The 16288-nt window shown below is 42.3% G+C and overlaps 3 protein-coding genes across 6 annotated transcripts in view; 1 reads left to right on the top strand and 2 right to left on the bottom strand.

Annotated features, from left to right (window-relative positions):
* The window catches only part of LOC142970411 (retinoic acid receptor gamma-A-like), a 46734-nt gene extending 41774 nt beyond the window's left edge, over positions 1–4960 (top strand). For all 4 annotated transcript variants that reach the window (XM_076110618.1, XM_076110619.1, XM_076110617.1 and 1 more), the window contains 6 exons: positions 296–437; positions 562–725; positions 887–1063; positions 1273–1477; positions 1626–1784; positions 1971–4960. In XM_076110618.1, the coding sequence (XP_075966733.1) occupies positions 296–437; positions 562–725; positions 887–1063; positions 1273–1477; positions 1626–1784; positions 1971–2290 (1167 nt within the window). In that variant the 3' untranslated portion in view covers positions 2291–4960. The remainder of the gene's footprint in view (positions 1–295; positions 438–561; positions 726–886; positions 1064–1272; positions 1478–1625; positions 1785–1970) is intronic.
* A 99-nt stretch (positions 4961–5059) lies between these two features.
* LOC142970413 (calcium-binding and coiled-coil domain-containing protein 1-like) lies at positions 5060–11580 on the bottom strand. Its single transcript, XM_076110621.1, has 13 exons — positions 11434–11580; positions 11216–11318; positions 10564–10766; positions 10154–10399; positions 9860–10008; positions 9703–9772; positions 9249–9503; positions 9015–9140; positions 8600–8695; positions 7613–7700; positions 7366–7532; positions 6114–6184; positions 5060–5736 (listed from the first exon to the last, which is right to left on the bottom strand). Exons 1-13 carry the CDS (start codon positions 11563–11565, stop codon positions 5709–5711), a joined length of 1734 nt encoding a protein of 577 aa, XP_075966736.1. The 5' UTR covers positions 11566–11580; the 3' UTR covers positions 5060–5708.
* A 2068-nt stretch (positions 11581–13648) lies between these two features.
* LOC142970504 (single-strand selective monofunctional uracil DNA glycosylase-like) lies at positions 13649–16220 on the bottom strand. The gene is made up of 2 exons (XM_076110792.1): positions 15393–16220; positions 13649–14891 (listed from the first exon to the last, which is right to left on the bottom strand). The coding sequence occupies exons 1-2, from the start codon at positions 15726–15728 to the stop codon at positions 14361–14363; spliced, it is 867 nt and encodes a 288-aa protein (XP_075966907.1). The 5' UTR covers positions 15729–16220; the 3' UTR covers positions 13649–14360.
* Positions 16221–16288: the final 68 nt, after the last annotated feature.

The following is a 16288-nucleotide window of genomic DNA, read 5'->3' as shown; positions in this document are numbered from 1 at the left end:
TGTGAGACTGATTTTAGACACAGCAGTGAGCTACATGCTAACAGCATGCTGATATAATGCTAATCATGTCTTAGTTTAGCATGTTAGCCTGCTAACATTTGCTAATTATCTCATAACCCTTTGTAAAGCTGAGGATGATGGGAAACATCCGCCCAATATTCATTGAGATATTTCAGTCTGGACCAAAGCATCGGGCCAACCAACCAACCAACAGACTGACTTTGCCGTCCCTAGAGTCAGAGCATTGTTTCCTGTCATCAAGCAGTGTGCCCAACATTGTTCTTATCGGTTTCAGGGTTTCTTTCGGCGCAGTATCCAAAAGAACATGGTGTATACATGCCACAGAGACAAGAACTGCCAGATCAACAAAGTGACTCGCAACCGCTGCCAGTACTGTCGGCTGCAGAAGTGCTTTGAGGTCGGCATGTCCAAAGAAGGTGAGAGGAAAATATGGGCCTCAATCATTTTGTTATAAAAAAATATTTTACTCTCAAGTAAAAGTTAATGGGGTGAACGTTTTTTTTTTAAGTGTGTCACCTTGCACTTGTGTTTCCCCTGTAGCGGTGCGTAACGACAGGAACAAAAAGAAGAAGGACGTAAAGGAGGAGGTGGTGCTGCCAGAGAACTACGAGCTGAGTGGAGAACTACAGGAGCTGGTTAACAAAGTCAGCAAAGCTCACCAAGAGACCTTTCCATCTCTGTGCCAGCTAGGAAAATACACCACAGTGAGTTTTTATTTTTTTTTATTTTAAATGTATAATCACATCCACCCCTAAACACTCACTCCACTCAAGCATTATTAGCTCACTGCTTTGCCAGAAGGACAACCACTGTATGGACTCTGCACAGACACACAGACAGAAGTTTCCCTTTTTCTCTCTCTCAGAATTCAAGTGCTGACCACAGAGTACAGCTGGACTTGGGCCTGTGGGATAAGTTCAGTGAGCTGTCCACAAAGTGCATTATAAAGATTGTGGAGTTTGCCAAACGGCTACCAGGCTTCACTACGCTCACCATCGCTGACCAGATCACCCTCCTCAAATCTGCATGTCTGGACATCCTGGTACCAACCACATGCTCCTATTACTCTTCCTTTTTAACCAACTCCCCTTCCACCTCCCTAATGCTTCCTCATTATTCACACTGCTTAACTTGTTGATGATTCTGAACAGCTGCAATGATTTTTTTTGGGGACTGAATTTCATCCTCCTTTTACTAACTGCCCATTTTTTGCTTTTTGTCCTTGTCTCGTGATTTTCTTCCCCTTCCTAGATGCTGAGGATTTGCACTCGCTACACCCCAGAACAGGACACAATGACCTTCTCAGATGGCCTGACACTCAACAGGACCCAGATGCATAACGCTGGCTTTGGCCCACTGACAGAGCTGGTGTTTGCCTTTGCTGGCCAGCTGCTGCCTTTGGAGATGGATGACACAGAAACGGGCCTACTCAGTGCCATCTGCCTCATCTGCGGAGGTAAGGTTGTGCCTTCTAGCTTGCTATCCTTACCTTAAAAAAATGTTACTTTGTCTCATTGGTTTGCAATTTCCTTGCTATCATTTGGCCAGCTTTTCTACCATTTCTTGACCTCTTCAAAATGATCTTCTTTCTCTCATTGCCTTAGACCGTATGGATCTGGAGGAGCCACAGAAAGTCGACAAGCTGCAGGAGCCGCTGCTAGAGGCTCTGAAGATCTACACCCGCCGCAGACGCCCAAACAAGCCTCACATGTTTCCCCGCATGCTGATGAAAGTCACAGACCTCCGAGGAATCAGCACCAAAGGTAAGCTGAGGTGTTTACGTACCAGTACCATGGATCAGAAGTAGGGCTTGGAAGCAAACCGTAATACCTTTTTGTACTACAAAATGTATTCACAGTACTGATGTGTGAGAGGCTTTCTCCTGTCCTTTTTATACACTACCCATTACATAAATATGTGTTTGTGTGTGTGTGTGTGTGCGCCTGTAGGTGCAGAACGAGCCATCACACTGAAGACGGAGATCCCGGGCCCCATGCCTCCACTGATCAGGGAGATGCTGGAGAACCCAGAGGCCTTCGAGGACAGCAGTGACTCGGGGGACAGCGCCGCAGCCGCTCCCCCTGCTATTCAAGCCATCAAACAAGAGGAGAAGGCCACAGATGAGTCAGCCGTTGAGGAGGAAGAGGAGGAGGAAGAGGACGACTACTGGGATGAGGAGAAGGAGCGAGGGGCAGACAGTGATGGGGAGCTGTCGGTGGAGGCGGCAGCGGGCGTGCAAAAGAAAGGTGGAACTGGGAAAACGCAGTGAGAGAGACAAGATGATGCTGCTTCCTCCTTCAGATCCCTGAGCCCTCCCGGAAACCTCACAGAATTCGGCTCTTATACAACAACGGTGTTGCATACAGCACATACATATACTGTAAATGTTGACTGAAAGGAAAATATGTTAAATTCAGTATAGGAAGCAACGAATGGGAGAAGCAAAAGCACTAAATGTAAGTGGGTTGAGCAGAGCGCCACGAGAAATCACTGTGCCAAAATGAGACTCTCAAAGATATTTCAAAAGTGTTTTGTTCACCCAAAGAGGAACGAGATGTGGTGGACAGAAGAAAATGCACTCCTCAGCAATCTATAAGGGCTATGCTTTATATAAACTTGATGGTAAAAATACATTGCAACAACAGAACTCTATTAGGTGTCCGTTTGCCGCAAATGTCTTCTGAGAATTCCTTTTATTACTATTCAGAGATTTGCGACTTATTTTTTTATTGTATGGTTTTTCTAAGCATGTAAACATTTCTGTTCTGTCTTTTTGCCTGTTTGTGGGACTTTTTTTGTATATTTTTCACTCAGTCCTGCATCACATTTGACTGGACGTACAGTGTGTTTTTTTTCTTAAGCTTATCTTTAATGTTAGGCATTTCTGCGTTGTTGGACACGGTGAAAAGCAATAACAGAGATAATAAATAGCGCAATTGCAGTCATGAGCAGGACTCAAACTCACAATACGACAAGCACGTGGTATGAAAAGCCCTAATGGGTAAAACGTTCAAAAGAGAAGAAGAAGAAGAAGAAGACGATGAAGACTACAATTTCAACTCTGGTGCTTGTGATGCAAATAAGAAACTAATCAGTAATGCAAAACGAATGCAGCAGCATATCTCCATCTCTCTTTTTAATACTTCGACTAAAGAATCTGCAGGGTAGATTAAATGTCATCACACAATCTCAGGTTGATTCCATCAGGGCCACATCTTATCTGACAACAGTATTTTTTAGGATTATTAAAAATGGAGTCGTTGGCCATTACGTACATGCCCTTCGTGAAGCCATAATATTTTCGTTTTGTCAAAGTGAGCTATGAGTCATCCAAATGGACAACCCTGAAAATCAGTTTACTTCACAGAAAACCTCAGGTGAGTGTGTGTGCATGAGTGTGTCAATCAGAGCATTTATCAATAGATTAAAAAAAAAAAAAGCTTTTACAGCTAAAACCTTTTCGAAGTTCACTCACCGGTAGGCGTCTGTTGGACAGTAGCATGTTGATGCCAATGCAAGCTGACCAAGAATCACATGATCGATTAAATGACGTCGCAACCGTCTAATAAAATGACCAACAAAACGAAAGCTTTACTTCGGGCGACCTGTCTCCCGATGTAATAGTTTCAAATGATGTGTGTTCATGTGTGCTGCGTCTAAAGAGCGATGCAGGACATGGATTTTGTAAAATAAATACTTATGAATTGTTTCTCATTGAGACTATACAGCTTTTTTTTATGCAAGATGTATAAAATTGACATGTAAGGAAAGACAATGTGACTCTTACTGAACTACTACTTGATAGTTGTGAGGGAACGATTCTCCAGCAGCGTGTTGTCCTTCATGGCATTGCAGTTCAGCTGCAACGTGCTTTTGATGTAGTTTGTTGATATTCGGGATAAAAAGATACAGCTAATGTATATCTGAAAATAAGACCGCATGTTTCTGATAATCATACATGGAGACGTTTACTCTTTGAATGAAGCAGAGGAAGAGAAGATGTAGAGAAAACAGATCCTACACGACCACGGTGGCAACACACCAGCAGCTGTGAAGCAGCGACCATGTATAGAGTCAGATAGGTCTCTAGTACCAGCTGTAAAGCCATCAAGTGCACAGACGTTGATTTAAAGTATTAATTAATCAGCCCTGATGCCATGATGATGTTTTTAGACTGTTAAATTGTCATTTGTGATATTATAAGATGAAAACATCACAGTCAAATGACTGAGGTAAAAGATACGAGTTGTCTTCAGTGTGTCACACACACATTCACAGAGACAGTCAATATTTTGCACATCGTCAGCCAATCCTACATACTTTGTTGAGTATTTAAATGTCACATAACGACGACATTTCATATTAAAATGTTTTCCTGTTTTATCTTCTCTTTCTATTTCTTAAACTTGTCTCTTGAACTTGAGCTGGTGCAATAGACGAGCCAAGAGGTCACGAGGGCCTCAGCTCGATACGTCAGCATGTGAGTAAGAAAACTAAAAAAGGACCAAAGATATTACATTGCATTTGGACAAAAACAAATAAAACATTACTTCATACAATATCTATTAAAGTCATTGATGTGAAATATATTTACTTTGTATTGTGTGATAGAGAAAACGCCGTGATCTCAAATTACTTTTTGAAGCTGGAACCATCTTATCTCTGTAACATCTTGAGTTCTTTTAACTGATGTCTTTTTATAAACAATCTTTACAATGTGCAAATAACCTGTCTTGATGTTCAGGGATTCAGACACCTCGTGCTTTTTATTTCAATTGGACTTAAATACCAGAATAGCTCTGACAAAAACACACACACAGAAAAACAAAGACTGGGCTGATCCTTTTGTGTTTTTACATTTCGATTTTTGCTTATTTGTTGCTTGTTTGTTTTTTGTTGTATTTCTTGTATTTTGATAAAGGCTCTTTTTGTTCTCAGACCTCTCAGCGTCGAGTTGTCGTCTTCTTTGCCTTCACTTCACACCTTCACAAGGAAAGTCTTAAGATGGAAATGTACAAAATACAGACAGCCATCAACATGTATTCATCATCATATTTTATTAAAGAACCTTGTGTCTCCAACAGAAGCCCAGAACAATAAAGAAAAGTATCATAAATTAACATTCACTCCCAACCTGACGCTGTGCTCAACAAGCTGCAGCAGTACATCTCACACTGGTCTGTAAAACACCCACACCCACACTTGACACGGTTTCAGGATTCACACTCGCATGCAGAGGTTATGGGCTGATATGCCACCAAAACAAGGCTATTAAATCCAAGCTTTTCTCAAAACAACTGCCACATGTCCACATTTTAATCAGCTAAAAAGATGGAAAATGTAGAGACTAAAAATAGTCTAAAATAAACTAAAAGATACTTTTAGACAATTGGTATCTGCTTATGAAAATCTAAAGGAGACTTTCATTCATCCTTAAGCATCAGCCATACTAATAAACAACACTCTGGACACGACTTACATTTGGTGTCGAACACAAATTTGACTTTGAATACAGACACTCACGAGTCAAACGCTCTGCATCATAAATATGACCTTTGTGAAGGCAGCTTTCTACATGAAACAGCTACAAAACAACAATAGAATAACCTTCAAGGTTTCATTAGGAGCCGCATGAACTTGCATTGCAGTGGCAAACAAACAACTTGCCGTCCATCTTTGTTTTTTTTTTACCACATGGGGAAGTCGGCCAGCTCACTGCAGAGAGAAAGAGGATTACAAGTTTTACAGAAGGTGCTGAGGATTAAAAAAGAAAAAAGAAATAGACAACACACTCCTGCTGAGCCACTGCTTGAGTAACATGAACATTGCTGCTATTTTTACTCTTATTACGTTGGTATTACCATATTATTGACACCTTTATTTTTACTCTCTAATGCTCCCTGTGACTCTTCCCACGAGAAAAGAAAGTGCTCGGTAAGTGGAACGGCAGCTTTTCTAAAACAGCAGCTAGCCTGCCAGGGAGGAGAATGTGAATGAAGTCAGCCAATACTATTTTAGGAGAGGTGATTCCGGTCATGGAGGAGGGAAACAGGGTGTGTACTGTGTGGCTGGTAGAAAGCCAGAATTGTCACCTCAGGACGGGGTCGACGGGTTCTTGCAGCATCAGCAGCAGCTTCCCTTCACCAGCTGGGGGCTCGCAGCGCTGACGAGACAGAAGCAGAGATGGATGTAAAGTGAAGATTTATCTGTTGGTAAATATTATACACACCCAAAATAACAGGGATTACTGTTTGTATTTGTTTTAAGGCTAAAGTTTAAGCAATTGTATTAAAATCAAAATACCTTAATATGTTTCTTTGATTTATATCTTCAAATATAATCTCTATCACATTTCATAATAAATCAATTATAAGAAAGCCCATGCCATTTGAGTTAAAGCATTCACATTTAACTTTGTTCATCTTGTAACAAGACTGTTGGTTACAAGGTAGCAGAATTGGCTGGTCTGTAACCGTGATCTATAGACCTGAGAGGGTGGAGACATTCACCTGTCACTGAACGCATCGGGGAGGAGTTCAGTGAAGGCCAGGTTAACGGCTGGGTGTGCTCTGGTCAAATCCTTTCTGTCAGACCAGTTTGAAATGACATATTGTTTATATCCTTTGAGTTGAGTCTACATGTTATGACTTCCTAACAGATCATGCTTTATTGTTGAGCTGTGTGAGACACTTACTTGTGAGATAAAGTCCAAACCAAGTTAGGCAAACTGTTCAATCAATGGTTAAATGAATATTGGATTCTTGTGTTTATTGTGCTCACCAAATAGAATCTCTATGGTCCAGGATACCTTACACTCCCTAATCAGGCAATAATAATCTGATTTACATCACATGTCAAATTCAGATTATAAAGTTTTTTTTCCAATAGTCTAAAATCCCAATCTTTGACCTACAGTGTGTTGATTGTGGGTATTGTGAAACAATGATCACAGTAATTAAGTCACTAAAAGATTACCTGAAAGATGAGAAAATAACATTGATTTTGTTTCCACCGATGTTAAAAACATGTGATGGTCATGAGATGTTCTTTATCCAGCTAAGATGCTGCCGGTGTGCTGAACATCGAGGAAGGATTTAGTTTGACCAGCTTTTTAAACAGTCACTGGTTCTCTGTGAATGTATAACTTTGGTGTTTCCATTTGTTTCCATATTCTCTCTTTTCTCTTTCTACCAGCTATTCGCTAACCTCGGTGTCTAATGGAGCTGAGGCAAAAACTTGCAGGACGAGGGGAAGCTAGTCAAATATTTGCCCACTCAGGTCTGTTAGCTCCGATGCAGGTGTTGTCTCACTTTGTTTGGTTAATGTGTGGAAAGGATGGCACACCTGTGTGTCAGAGGCTGCTGTGTCTCCTTTGCTTTGGATGCGTGCCTCAGCAGTGACATGCTCAGCTCTGTTGGGTCGTTCCAGCTGAGTGGACAGGAAAAGAGGCGAACAGATTGATCTGGGGGAAGCTGAGGAAGCATCCTCGTCATCCTCAGAGGAAGAGCCATCTGTTTAAAATCAGCATAGGTTCTTTGCTTTGCTTCTCGTTACAGTGCAGTGCCGTATACAAAGAGACGTCATTACTCACAGGTGCATGTGGGAATGTCCCCATTTGATTTAGTTTCTGGCAAAATCCTCAACCTCTGCTCTAACTGACGGATGTAGTTCATCAGGTCCTGCGGGTGTCCAATTTCAAACCCATAGATTTGAGGAAGATTTGAAGACAAAAAATAAGAAATGAATGATTAAGTAAATTTGAGGTTCTGTTGAGTTTATGAAATTGTTTGACTTTTTGTAATTGAAGATATTATCAACACTATTGTTTTAACTGTGCTATATTTCGTCAGTAAACGGTGGACATGCTCAGATCTTTTACTGATGTAAAATAGTAAAACCACAATATAGGAATACTTTGTTACAAGTATAAAGTCTTAGCATTTAAATATAATTTAAGTAGCAAATTATTCATGCAGAATGGCTCATTTCAGAATGCATTTTATATTATTGGATAACAATAATTCACACATTAATGTGTGTCACATTATTTGAAAGTATTATCTTACCCTTAACCTATAAAAATGCATCATCTACTTGTTGATTATATGTTATATTATTAATCTGAAGCTGTAAAGTAACTAGTAGCTTAAAGGGTTAGTGTGTAGGATTCGGTGACATCTGGCAGTGAGGTTACAGATTGTAACATTCTGAATACTCTCCCTTTCAAAGTACAAAATACAATTCTTAGTTTCAGTTGATTATACACATAATTAATATTATATTGCATCACTGCCATCCAATCCGCCAACACCCTGCACACTGGTCTTTTTAAGTCATCAAATAAATGTAGTGGAGTAGTAGTGTAAAGTAGCCGTAAAGTATTACTCTAACATAGAATGCAAGTACTGTACTTGAGTAAATGTACTTGGTTCATTTCTCACCACTAATGAGCATAAAGCATAAACAAAACTGACGTTTGTAAAATTAGGTGGAGTTGATACTCTTGACTGAAAGTCTTGTGAGACTTATTATTAATCTTAAAGAGTCGTGGATATGTAGTCTGGTGTGGGACCCGTACCTGTTTGTCCACCTGCTGCTCCTCTCTCTTGTCCTGGGCCGTCTTCACGCTGGCCTTCAGCTCCTGCAGCTCCTGCTTAGTGTCACTCAGCAGCACCTACAGGGGGCAGCAGCGTTATACTCAGACCCTCTGAACACACTGACTCATCTGACCTGGCTCGTGCTCTTCCCTTGCTGTTGTTGATCGCACGACAGTGGGGAGAAATGTTTACTCACTGTTCATGGAAGCTTTTCTATTTATGCCTGCATGCGAGTAATAAAAGAACTGTGCCGAACTTTGGCATCGTTCTCCGTTTTCCAAAATGTAATCTGATCAACGCATGATGCAAATTCGCAGCACATGAGCAGTTATATTTAGAGCTGAATATGTTTGTGTGTTGAATAATAGTGACTGCGATGTAGTTTGATTTACTTACTCGATTGCAATCTCTCTCTTGCCCAAGCTTTATTTCTAGTTTCTCCCTCTCCATCCTCTCCTCCTGGAGCCACTCCTCCTTCCTCTGCACCTCATAGCTCAGTTCTTGTAATTTCTTTGTATCTGTCTGCCATAAAAAAAAAAAAAAGCAAGTTTAACCAAAAGATCGGTTGACATATAGGTGTGTGTGTGTGTGTGTGTGTGTGTGTGTGTGTGTGCTTTGCTGTATCCTCACTTCTGCTGCATGTTTGTAGGCCTCCTTCTCTAGAGCCCAGTTGGCACGCTCCTCCCTGAGGACCAGGTTCTCCTCAGACAGCAGCAGGGTTAGCTGGGCCACTTGCAGCCGGGCTTGATGCATCTCAGTGTGGGTATGGCCCTGACGGGTGCCCAGCTCTCTCAGCTCCCTACGCAGGCCCTCAGCTGCATGCTCACTGGCCCCCAGACGCTCCTGCAGCCCTCGTACCTCCACCAGGGCAGCCTGGTTCTCCACCTGCACAGAGACGAGGGAATAGGAAAATGAAAACTTCCTCAAGTTCTACTTGTGAGTTAATGGAATTGAGGTGATCTTGCTCCCACTGTTGCAAAACACCAATCCAGTTCAAGCTAAACTGGGCCCAATACGTTGTTAGTCTTGTGGTTCAGAGCTCCTCTGTTTCCCTCTCTAGAAGAAGCACCACCAACCAATTTACCTGCAGACACTTTCTCTTTTCCTCATCGTGTTTCATTTGACTGGACATTTTCTTCACTCTCTCCTTCAGCCTGTGGGACAAAAAGTTAATTGTAGGCCCAAGGAAATAAATATACCAATGACGAATGTTTAATCCAGCATATGTCTCAAACACTTGCCTTTCCAGGTCGCCGTTTTCCTCTTTCTTGGTGTCTTTCAGGACCTTGATGTCCCCCTCCAGGTCTTTAATTCGCTGCTGGCTCTCGTCTTTTTCAGCCATGAGTTTACTCAGTTCCAATGTCAGATGTTCCTGACTATATTTCACATTCTTTCAATGTTGTGGAGAGCAGAAAAAAAGTGATTAGATTCTTGTTCCATGTGTGTATTTTTTAAATCAAAAGGTTATCATTAGTTATTCAGAACTTTCAGAACTGAAATTCAGAACTTTATGGAGGTAAAAATGAGATGGCTACCCCGAGACATCCGGAGGCATGACCTGCCTGTACCTTGTGTTTTCCCTCCATCTTCTTCAACATCTCACAGTTGAGTCTCAAGTTGTCTCTAAGCTCTGAGAGCTCCTCCCTCATTGCTTCTCTCTCACGTTCCCACTCCACCCTTGCTTTGCTGCTGTTCCTTTTCTCGTTCTCCGTCTCCTCTTTTGCCTCATCTAGAGCCTGCTGTATGTTGGCTTGTTTTTTTAAGCACTCCTCCAGCTGACTCTGTTCACAACACGGGGAGAGAGGACAGGGACATCACATTTGAATGGATTTACAGTGCATAGTAGTTACACTTAAGGGCCTTTTCTTATTACTACTATGAAGGGAAGAGTAGCTTATCAAGAATGGCTGAATGCAATATTGAGTGACGTTTTTTTTATTTTCACCTGCAACAGCTGAGCCCTGGGGATGACTATGAGCAGCTCCTCCTCTCCATCCTCCTCATCTTGTTCCTCTTTCAGAGTCTCCAGCTCCTCCAGCGGCTTGGGAGCACGGAAAGTGAAGGAGCGACTACGGGCACACTCCTCTCCCATCGAATCCACATATATGAACTGGTACTCCACAGCACTGGGGCGGGGCAGGTAGGATGCTGTAGCAAATAGACAGATGTAATAGCCAGTGTTAGGTGGATATTATTATGATGATTAACCTATTGTATTTTACTTAATTAGAAAATATACATAAATAAAACTTTTGTTTTTACCAAGTATTACAGAATGAAAAAAATGATGGAGCACAAGCCGCTCTTAATCATCCCTCATCAATGAGCTTGAATTTGACCACAATGGTAAAGTCAGCATTAACTGTAGTGTTTTTTATGTATTAAACAACTTTTGTTCCATAAACTTAAAAATCTTATTTCTGATCTCCAGTCGCTGTGATTGCTGATGTGGCAGTTTACTCCAGGACTGTGACATCACAGTGTACAGACAGACAGGTACGTCTGACCACAGCCCACCATCAGGGATGATGGTGGGCTGTGGTCTATTGAATTATCACCTGTGTCATATGTTTTTAAATGTTTGGATGGATTCTTACCCTGGAAAAGTGCACAGGAGTTGACACCGGCACCCTCAGTGTAGCCTTCAGGAACAACAGCCCATGTATATGTGTAGTACTGTTTCAATGAAGAACAGCCCATCTGTGACATGATAACAGACACATTTTAGACGACATACAAAATATAAATGTGCATCCCCATCACACAGAACTTTTTTTTGCTAAAATATTTTCCTTTTCAGTGTGGGTGAATGTACCTCAAAAATCCCTATCCAGTCACTGCTGCTCCACTGGTGGTCAGAGGTCAGGCTGTAGTGGCACTCCACTCTGCTTTGGGGAAAGTACAGCTGCCCCACATTTCGAAACACCACCGTAGACTGTTTATCCATGGTAATAAGAAGCTGTGCTGTTGAGGAAGAAAACATACATGGAGTCGGTGAAATGTGTTCCAGTTTCAATCTGGTGGAGAACAGCTGATGAAAGGCGATAGCAGAGTCAGATCAGGAATTCGGCATGGTCACAACACCAGCCGCACAATATCTTTAGAAACAACAAGCTGATATACCTACTGGTCATGGAGATTATACCATGCCGTCTAAAATAAAATAAAGCACTGTTGCATTGTATACCTGTGTCAGGAGGATGAATACCGTATTTTCCGCACTATAAAGCGCACCGGATTATAAGGCGCACCTTCAATGAATGGCCTATTTTAGAACTGTTTTTATATATAGGGCGCACCGGATTATAAGGCGCATAGAATAGAATAGCGTCGTAAGCGTGTCTCTTGAAAGGTGCCATTTTGGGGTCTTTATACACACAAGTGGTGTTTGACTAGGAGTAAGCACAGTACCGGTGTTTACCGCGGTGCGGCTTTGTAGTTTACCAGTCGTACTGAAACATTTTGACAGAGCGCCGTGTACAACCAGTATGGATCAACAAATTAACCAATTGATCCATATATAAGGCGCTCCGGATTACAAGGCGCACTGTCGTTTTTTGAGAAAATTAAAGGCTTTTAAGTGCGCCTTATAGTGCGGAAAATACGGTATATCAATTATGATGAATTATTGAAATTATTGAAACTGTTTTATAAATTAGTAATTGATCATAAAAGACCGTCCTTAGTCAATTAAAAGCTGTTTTATATTCCATTACTAAAACAATGAGTGTTTGTATATTTCATTCCTAAAATCCACCAACCATAGCTAAATTTGCAAATAAGTAATCAATCAAGTAATACATGCTCCTAAATGTGTGCTGCGAATTTAAAATAATAATTTAAAAAAACTAAATCAAGTCATTCTCTCCTGTTTCTTCTTATTCACAAACATCAGATACATCTTGCCTTTTGTTAACAGTCTTGTAAGTTCTGTCTGCTATACCTAAGTATTCATGTCGTTCTAATCACATTTGATAGCTATGATTGGATTTACAAATGAATCAACTCTGTGTCGTGAATGTTGTCTTACCTTATTCTGCTGAGAAACGAACGTGATGTCTTGTCTGCTACTTGATGAAGAATAGAGCTGTGGATCAATCTGTAGATATATAGTGATGAGCAATCCTGTCTGCTGCAAGAGTTTCCCAACATCTCCTGAACCATGTGGGGCCCCCCAAGTAAAAAGAGTGATGCTGGGAGACTCATGGGAGATGCAGTTCACGAGTACACGGCTCCTCACAAGGCAAAGCGGTGATGTGGACTTCAGCTCCCATTCTAGGACAGGGTTACAGGATACAGGATCTGCTGCTGGTAGTTATTGCTCATTGCCATTCTCAGTAGTGGCAGTGGAGGGGGCGAGAAAAGGATAAACATTTCTCTTCATAACAACTTCTGTGAGCCCACTCTCCTGGAATCAGTGAAAGGCATAAAAAGCTAGTCCAACAGCAGGCATCCACAATAGGAGACAAATTCTTGAATGTGTGATTCATTTGCGACGTGGACATTTCCTGCATTTTCTTGCTCTGAAAATGCCGAAGCAAAGTTGAGCTTCGTGGGTTTTCAACAGCGTTGTGTGTGAAACTAATCAGCCATTTCCTTTATTAGCGATTTGGATACAGACTACACTTATAATATTCTGTGTGGTTTTTATTCTCAAGCTGTCTGTGATTGCGTAAGAATCTTGGTCTCCCACTTGAGAACACTTGATGGCAGTGTTGTTTCAGCACAAATCCACATTTAACAAGTGCGAAGTGGTGTCGGTGCTTGTGTGGGATCACATGGTCAAAAGTAAGTATCAGCCTCTCAGAATGCCAGGGAAAACTCTGCTGCATGTGGCATTTGGTGGAATATGTGATTTAAGTTGCTGCTTTCAGTTGCAGGCAGACAATGGCTGCCGAGTGAAGCAACTTTCAAAGTTATCCACTCATTTTGTCTTCGCCTTTTCACAGCAAATATCAGCCTTAGCAGTTAGTAAGCCTTCATCGCTGAAGGACCAGAGGCAGAAAATGCAAAAAAAAAAAAGATTCATATTTCATATTTCATTATTGTTGTTTATTTGAACTGCAAGATGGCTGATCCCAGAAATACACAGAATTGTTCAAATTGTGGATAAAATCTGAGTGTAAACATCAACAAATAAAATGATAATTAAAAATATATATTGCATGAACAATACTTAACTGTATGTTTACAAAATAGATGTCTCTGTAATGTCACCATTCAAAAGCTACAGTGCTTTTCTTCCTGAGAACTATTTCTTTATGGATCCTTTTTTGGAGGAAGAAAAGTCAATGACAATTGTTTACTTTGGTTTCGGGCTTTCCCCCCAAACTATAACCTTCAGAGGTTTAATTAATGCAGTTACTCTTCAGCAACTCTGAATTGTTAGCAACACCCTGAGCTTACACTCCGACTATAAACTTGATAATATATCAGAGCAGCTGATACTAACATTAGTGTTTAGGCAGCCTGGTGCACGAACGCATAAAGAAAAGCCATCTCAAAAAGAACGGATCTTTGAAGAGGAAGAAAATGCTGCTAAAGAGATGTTTACAGCAGCTGTGATAGCAGACGTGGAAGGCCTTAGTGTACTACGAGTACTCCGTAGAGCAGCTCAGACACACACTGAGCTGTGAGGAGAAATGCGAGTCTGTACTTTAGTAGTACATGGACCCATTGATCAAATCACACATTCACCGATTCTCTCCATGCTGCTATTAAAATCAGAGAAGGTCGACTAGCTCACATGTTGCACAGCAACGACAAGACACCAAGTTCGGCCAGCTTGGCTTTGGCAACTTCTTCCCAGCCCTTATTGGCTTGCGGGTTCCTGGGTGACGGATGCATGATGCCCTTGACCTGCACGTTGACACCTGCGGCTGACAGAGCTCGCCGCGCCCGCTGCTCTGCCACCCTTCCAACCCCGATGACCATGGTGATGCCCAGTGCCTCCACCGCCTGGCACAGTGCAGTGTCACACAGGGCGAGGAGGGCCTCTCGTTCACCTGCGGGCAGCTCAGGGGGGGTTAAATTCTTCCCACTGGCACCGATGAAAATAAGCGGGCATAGATTGTGCACGAAGCAGTGCTTGAAGAACGGTTCTGGTTCACCACACAACTTCCGGAAGAAGCCCCAGAAACGTGCTCCGCTCACTTCCTTCTGAGTGCAGGCGAGTCCTGTGATCCGCCGCTTTGGGTGCTCGTCAGGAGGATGACCGACCTCCCCTGTGATCTTCAGCCAATCCACAACTGACCTTACTTCACCAAAGGGGACCTGTGCCAAGAAACGCAGATCATTTCAGATAACTTAACACATTATAAGACACATTTATTGCAGTAAATTCCATCGATTTAAACAAGTCAGAAACTTTTAATAAGAGTAAGCCGACATCTGGTCTGGAAAACTGGGAAAATATAGCTCAAACTGGGTATTTAAGTAATAAAGCATGCAAAGTCATGTAGGAACATGTTAATTAACACAGGATAATTATTCAAAACAGGTAATAATGCAGCAGCATCCCCCTGCCTTAATTTAGGCCCTTAATTGCAGTTGATCTTTGGAGGTGCATTTTGTTGTTGGGTTGTGATAAAATACTCGGACCAAAAGGAAAACGCGCACCTGTTCATGCAAGCAGCTCGCAGAAAATAAGGCTTGTTGTTGTTTGGGTTCGCTTCCGCATTAGGCCACCGTGCATTACAGCCGAGTTACCCTGGCCCCTGTGGATGGTGCGCACATAAGAAACGAGAGAGAATGGTATCTGAATGCTGCGCTCACCCCGGTCTGTGCCATGCCGAAGGGTCCTGGATTCAGCCCTAAAAACAGGATCGTTTGTCCGCCCCGACAGAACTTCTCCACGTAGCAGCGGTGGGTGTCCCATGCGTACTCCAGCGGGTTGTAGATGTACCGGACCGGCTCGCTGAAGGTGAGCCGACGGAGGTGGGCGCTCAGCTCCAGTTCAACCTGCAGAAATCTGGAGGAGGGGGTCTTGTTGTCCTCCGGTGTCGTCGCAGGTTTAAGCCCCTGCTCTGATCCACACAAAGGCTCTTTAATCTCTCCATCTCCACCAGCGCGCTCGACCGTGTCGTCTACAGATGTGTTGTCATCTGACATTTTGAATTGTAAGCGTAAAAAGCAAGACCCCAGTTATTATTATTGTTAATTTGTTTTCTTCTCCTCCGTATTCGTATTCTTCCTCCTCCTCGCTATTATTCTTCTTCTTCTTCTTCTTCTGTCTGTTTAATGGCGGATCGCTAACAAACTGTAATTGCATACCGCCACCTACTGTTTGTGGAATCATAGCATAGCATCAACTGATGAGAAAGAAAGACAGAAAACAGACACCAGAGTTCCTCATCCCCGTCTTTAACCTTATATAAACAAATTCAGGAGAGATTACCCGCACTATGCACGCGGAAGCACCAGTCCCCCCACCATCCAGGGGCGACTGTGTCTAAGTGGAGAGTAGGGGCTCAATCAGAGGATCAGCGGTTCGATCCCCGGCTCCGGTAGTCACATGTCGATGTGTCCATGAGCAAGACACTTGACCCCAAAAATTGCTCCCGTAGCTGTGCCTGCGGTGTATGAATGCGATAGAACCTGAATTGTAAGTCGCTTTGGATAAAAGCTAAATGACTAATGTAGTCAAAAAAAAGGCCCCAAAAACGTACTTC

This window comes from Anarhichas minor, unplaced genomic scaffold (genome assembly GCF_050575085.1).
Source record: "Anarhichas minor isolate MPS153535 unplaced genomic scaffold, ASM5057508v1 ptg000043l, whole genome shotgun sequence".
NCBI lineage: Eukaryota > Metazoa > Chordata > Actinopteri > Perciformes > Anarhichadidae > Anarhichas > Anarhichas minor.
This window is presented reverse-complemented; position numbering and strand designations above follow the sequence as displayed.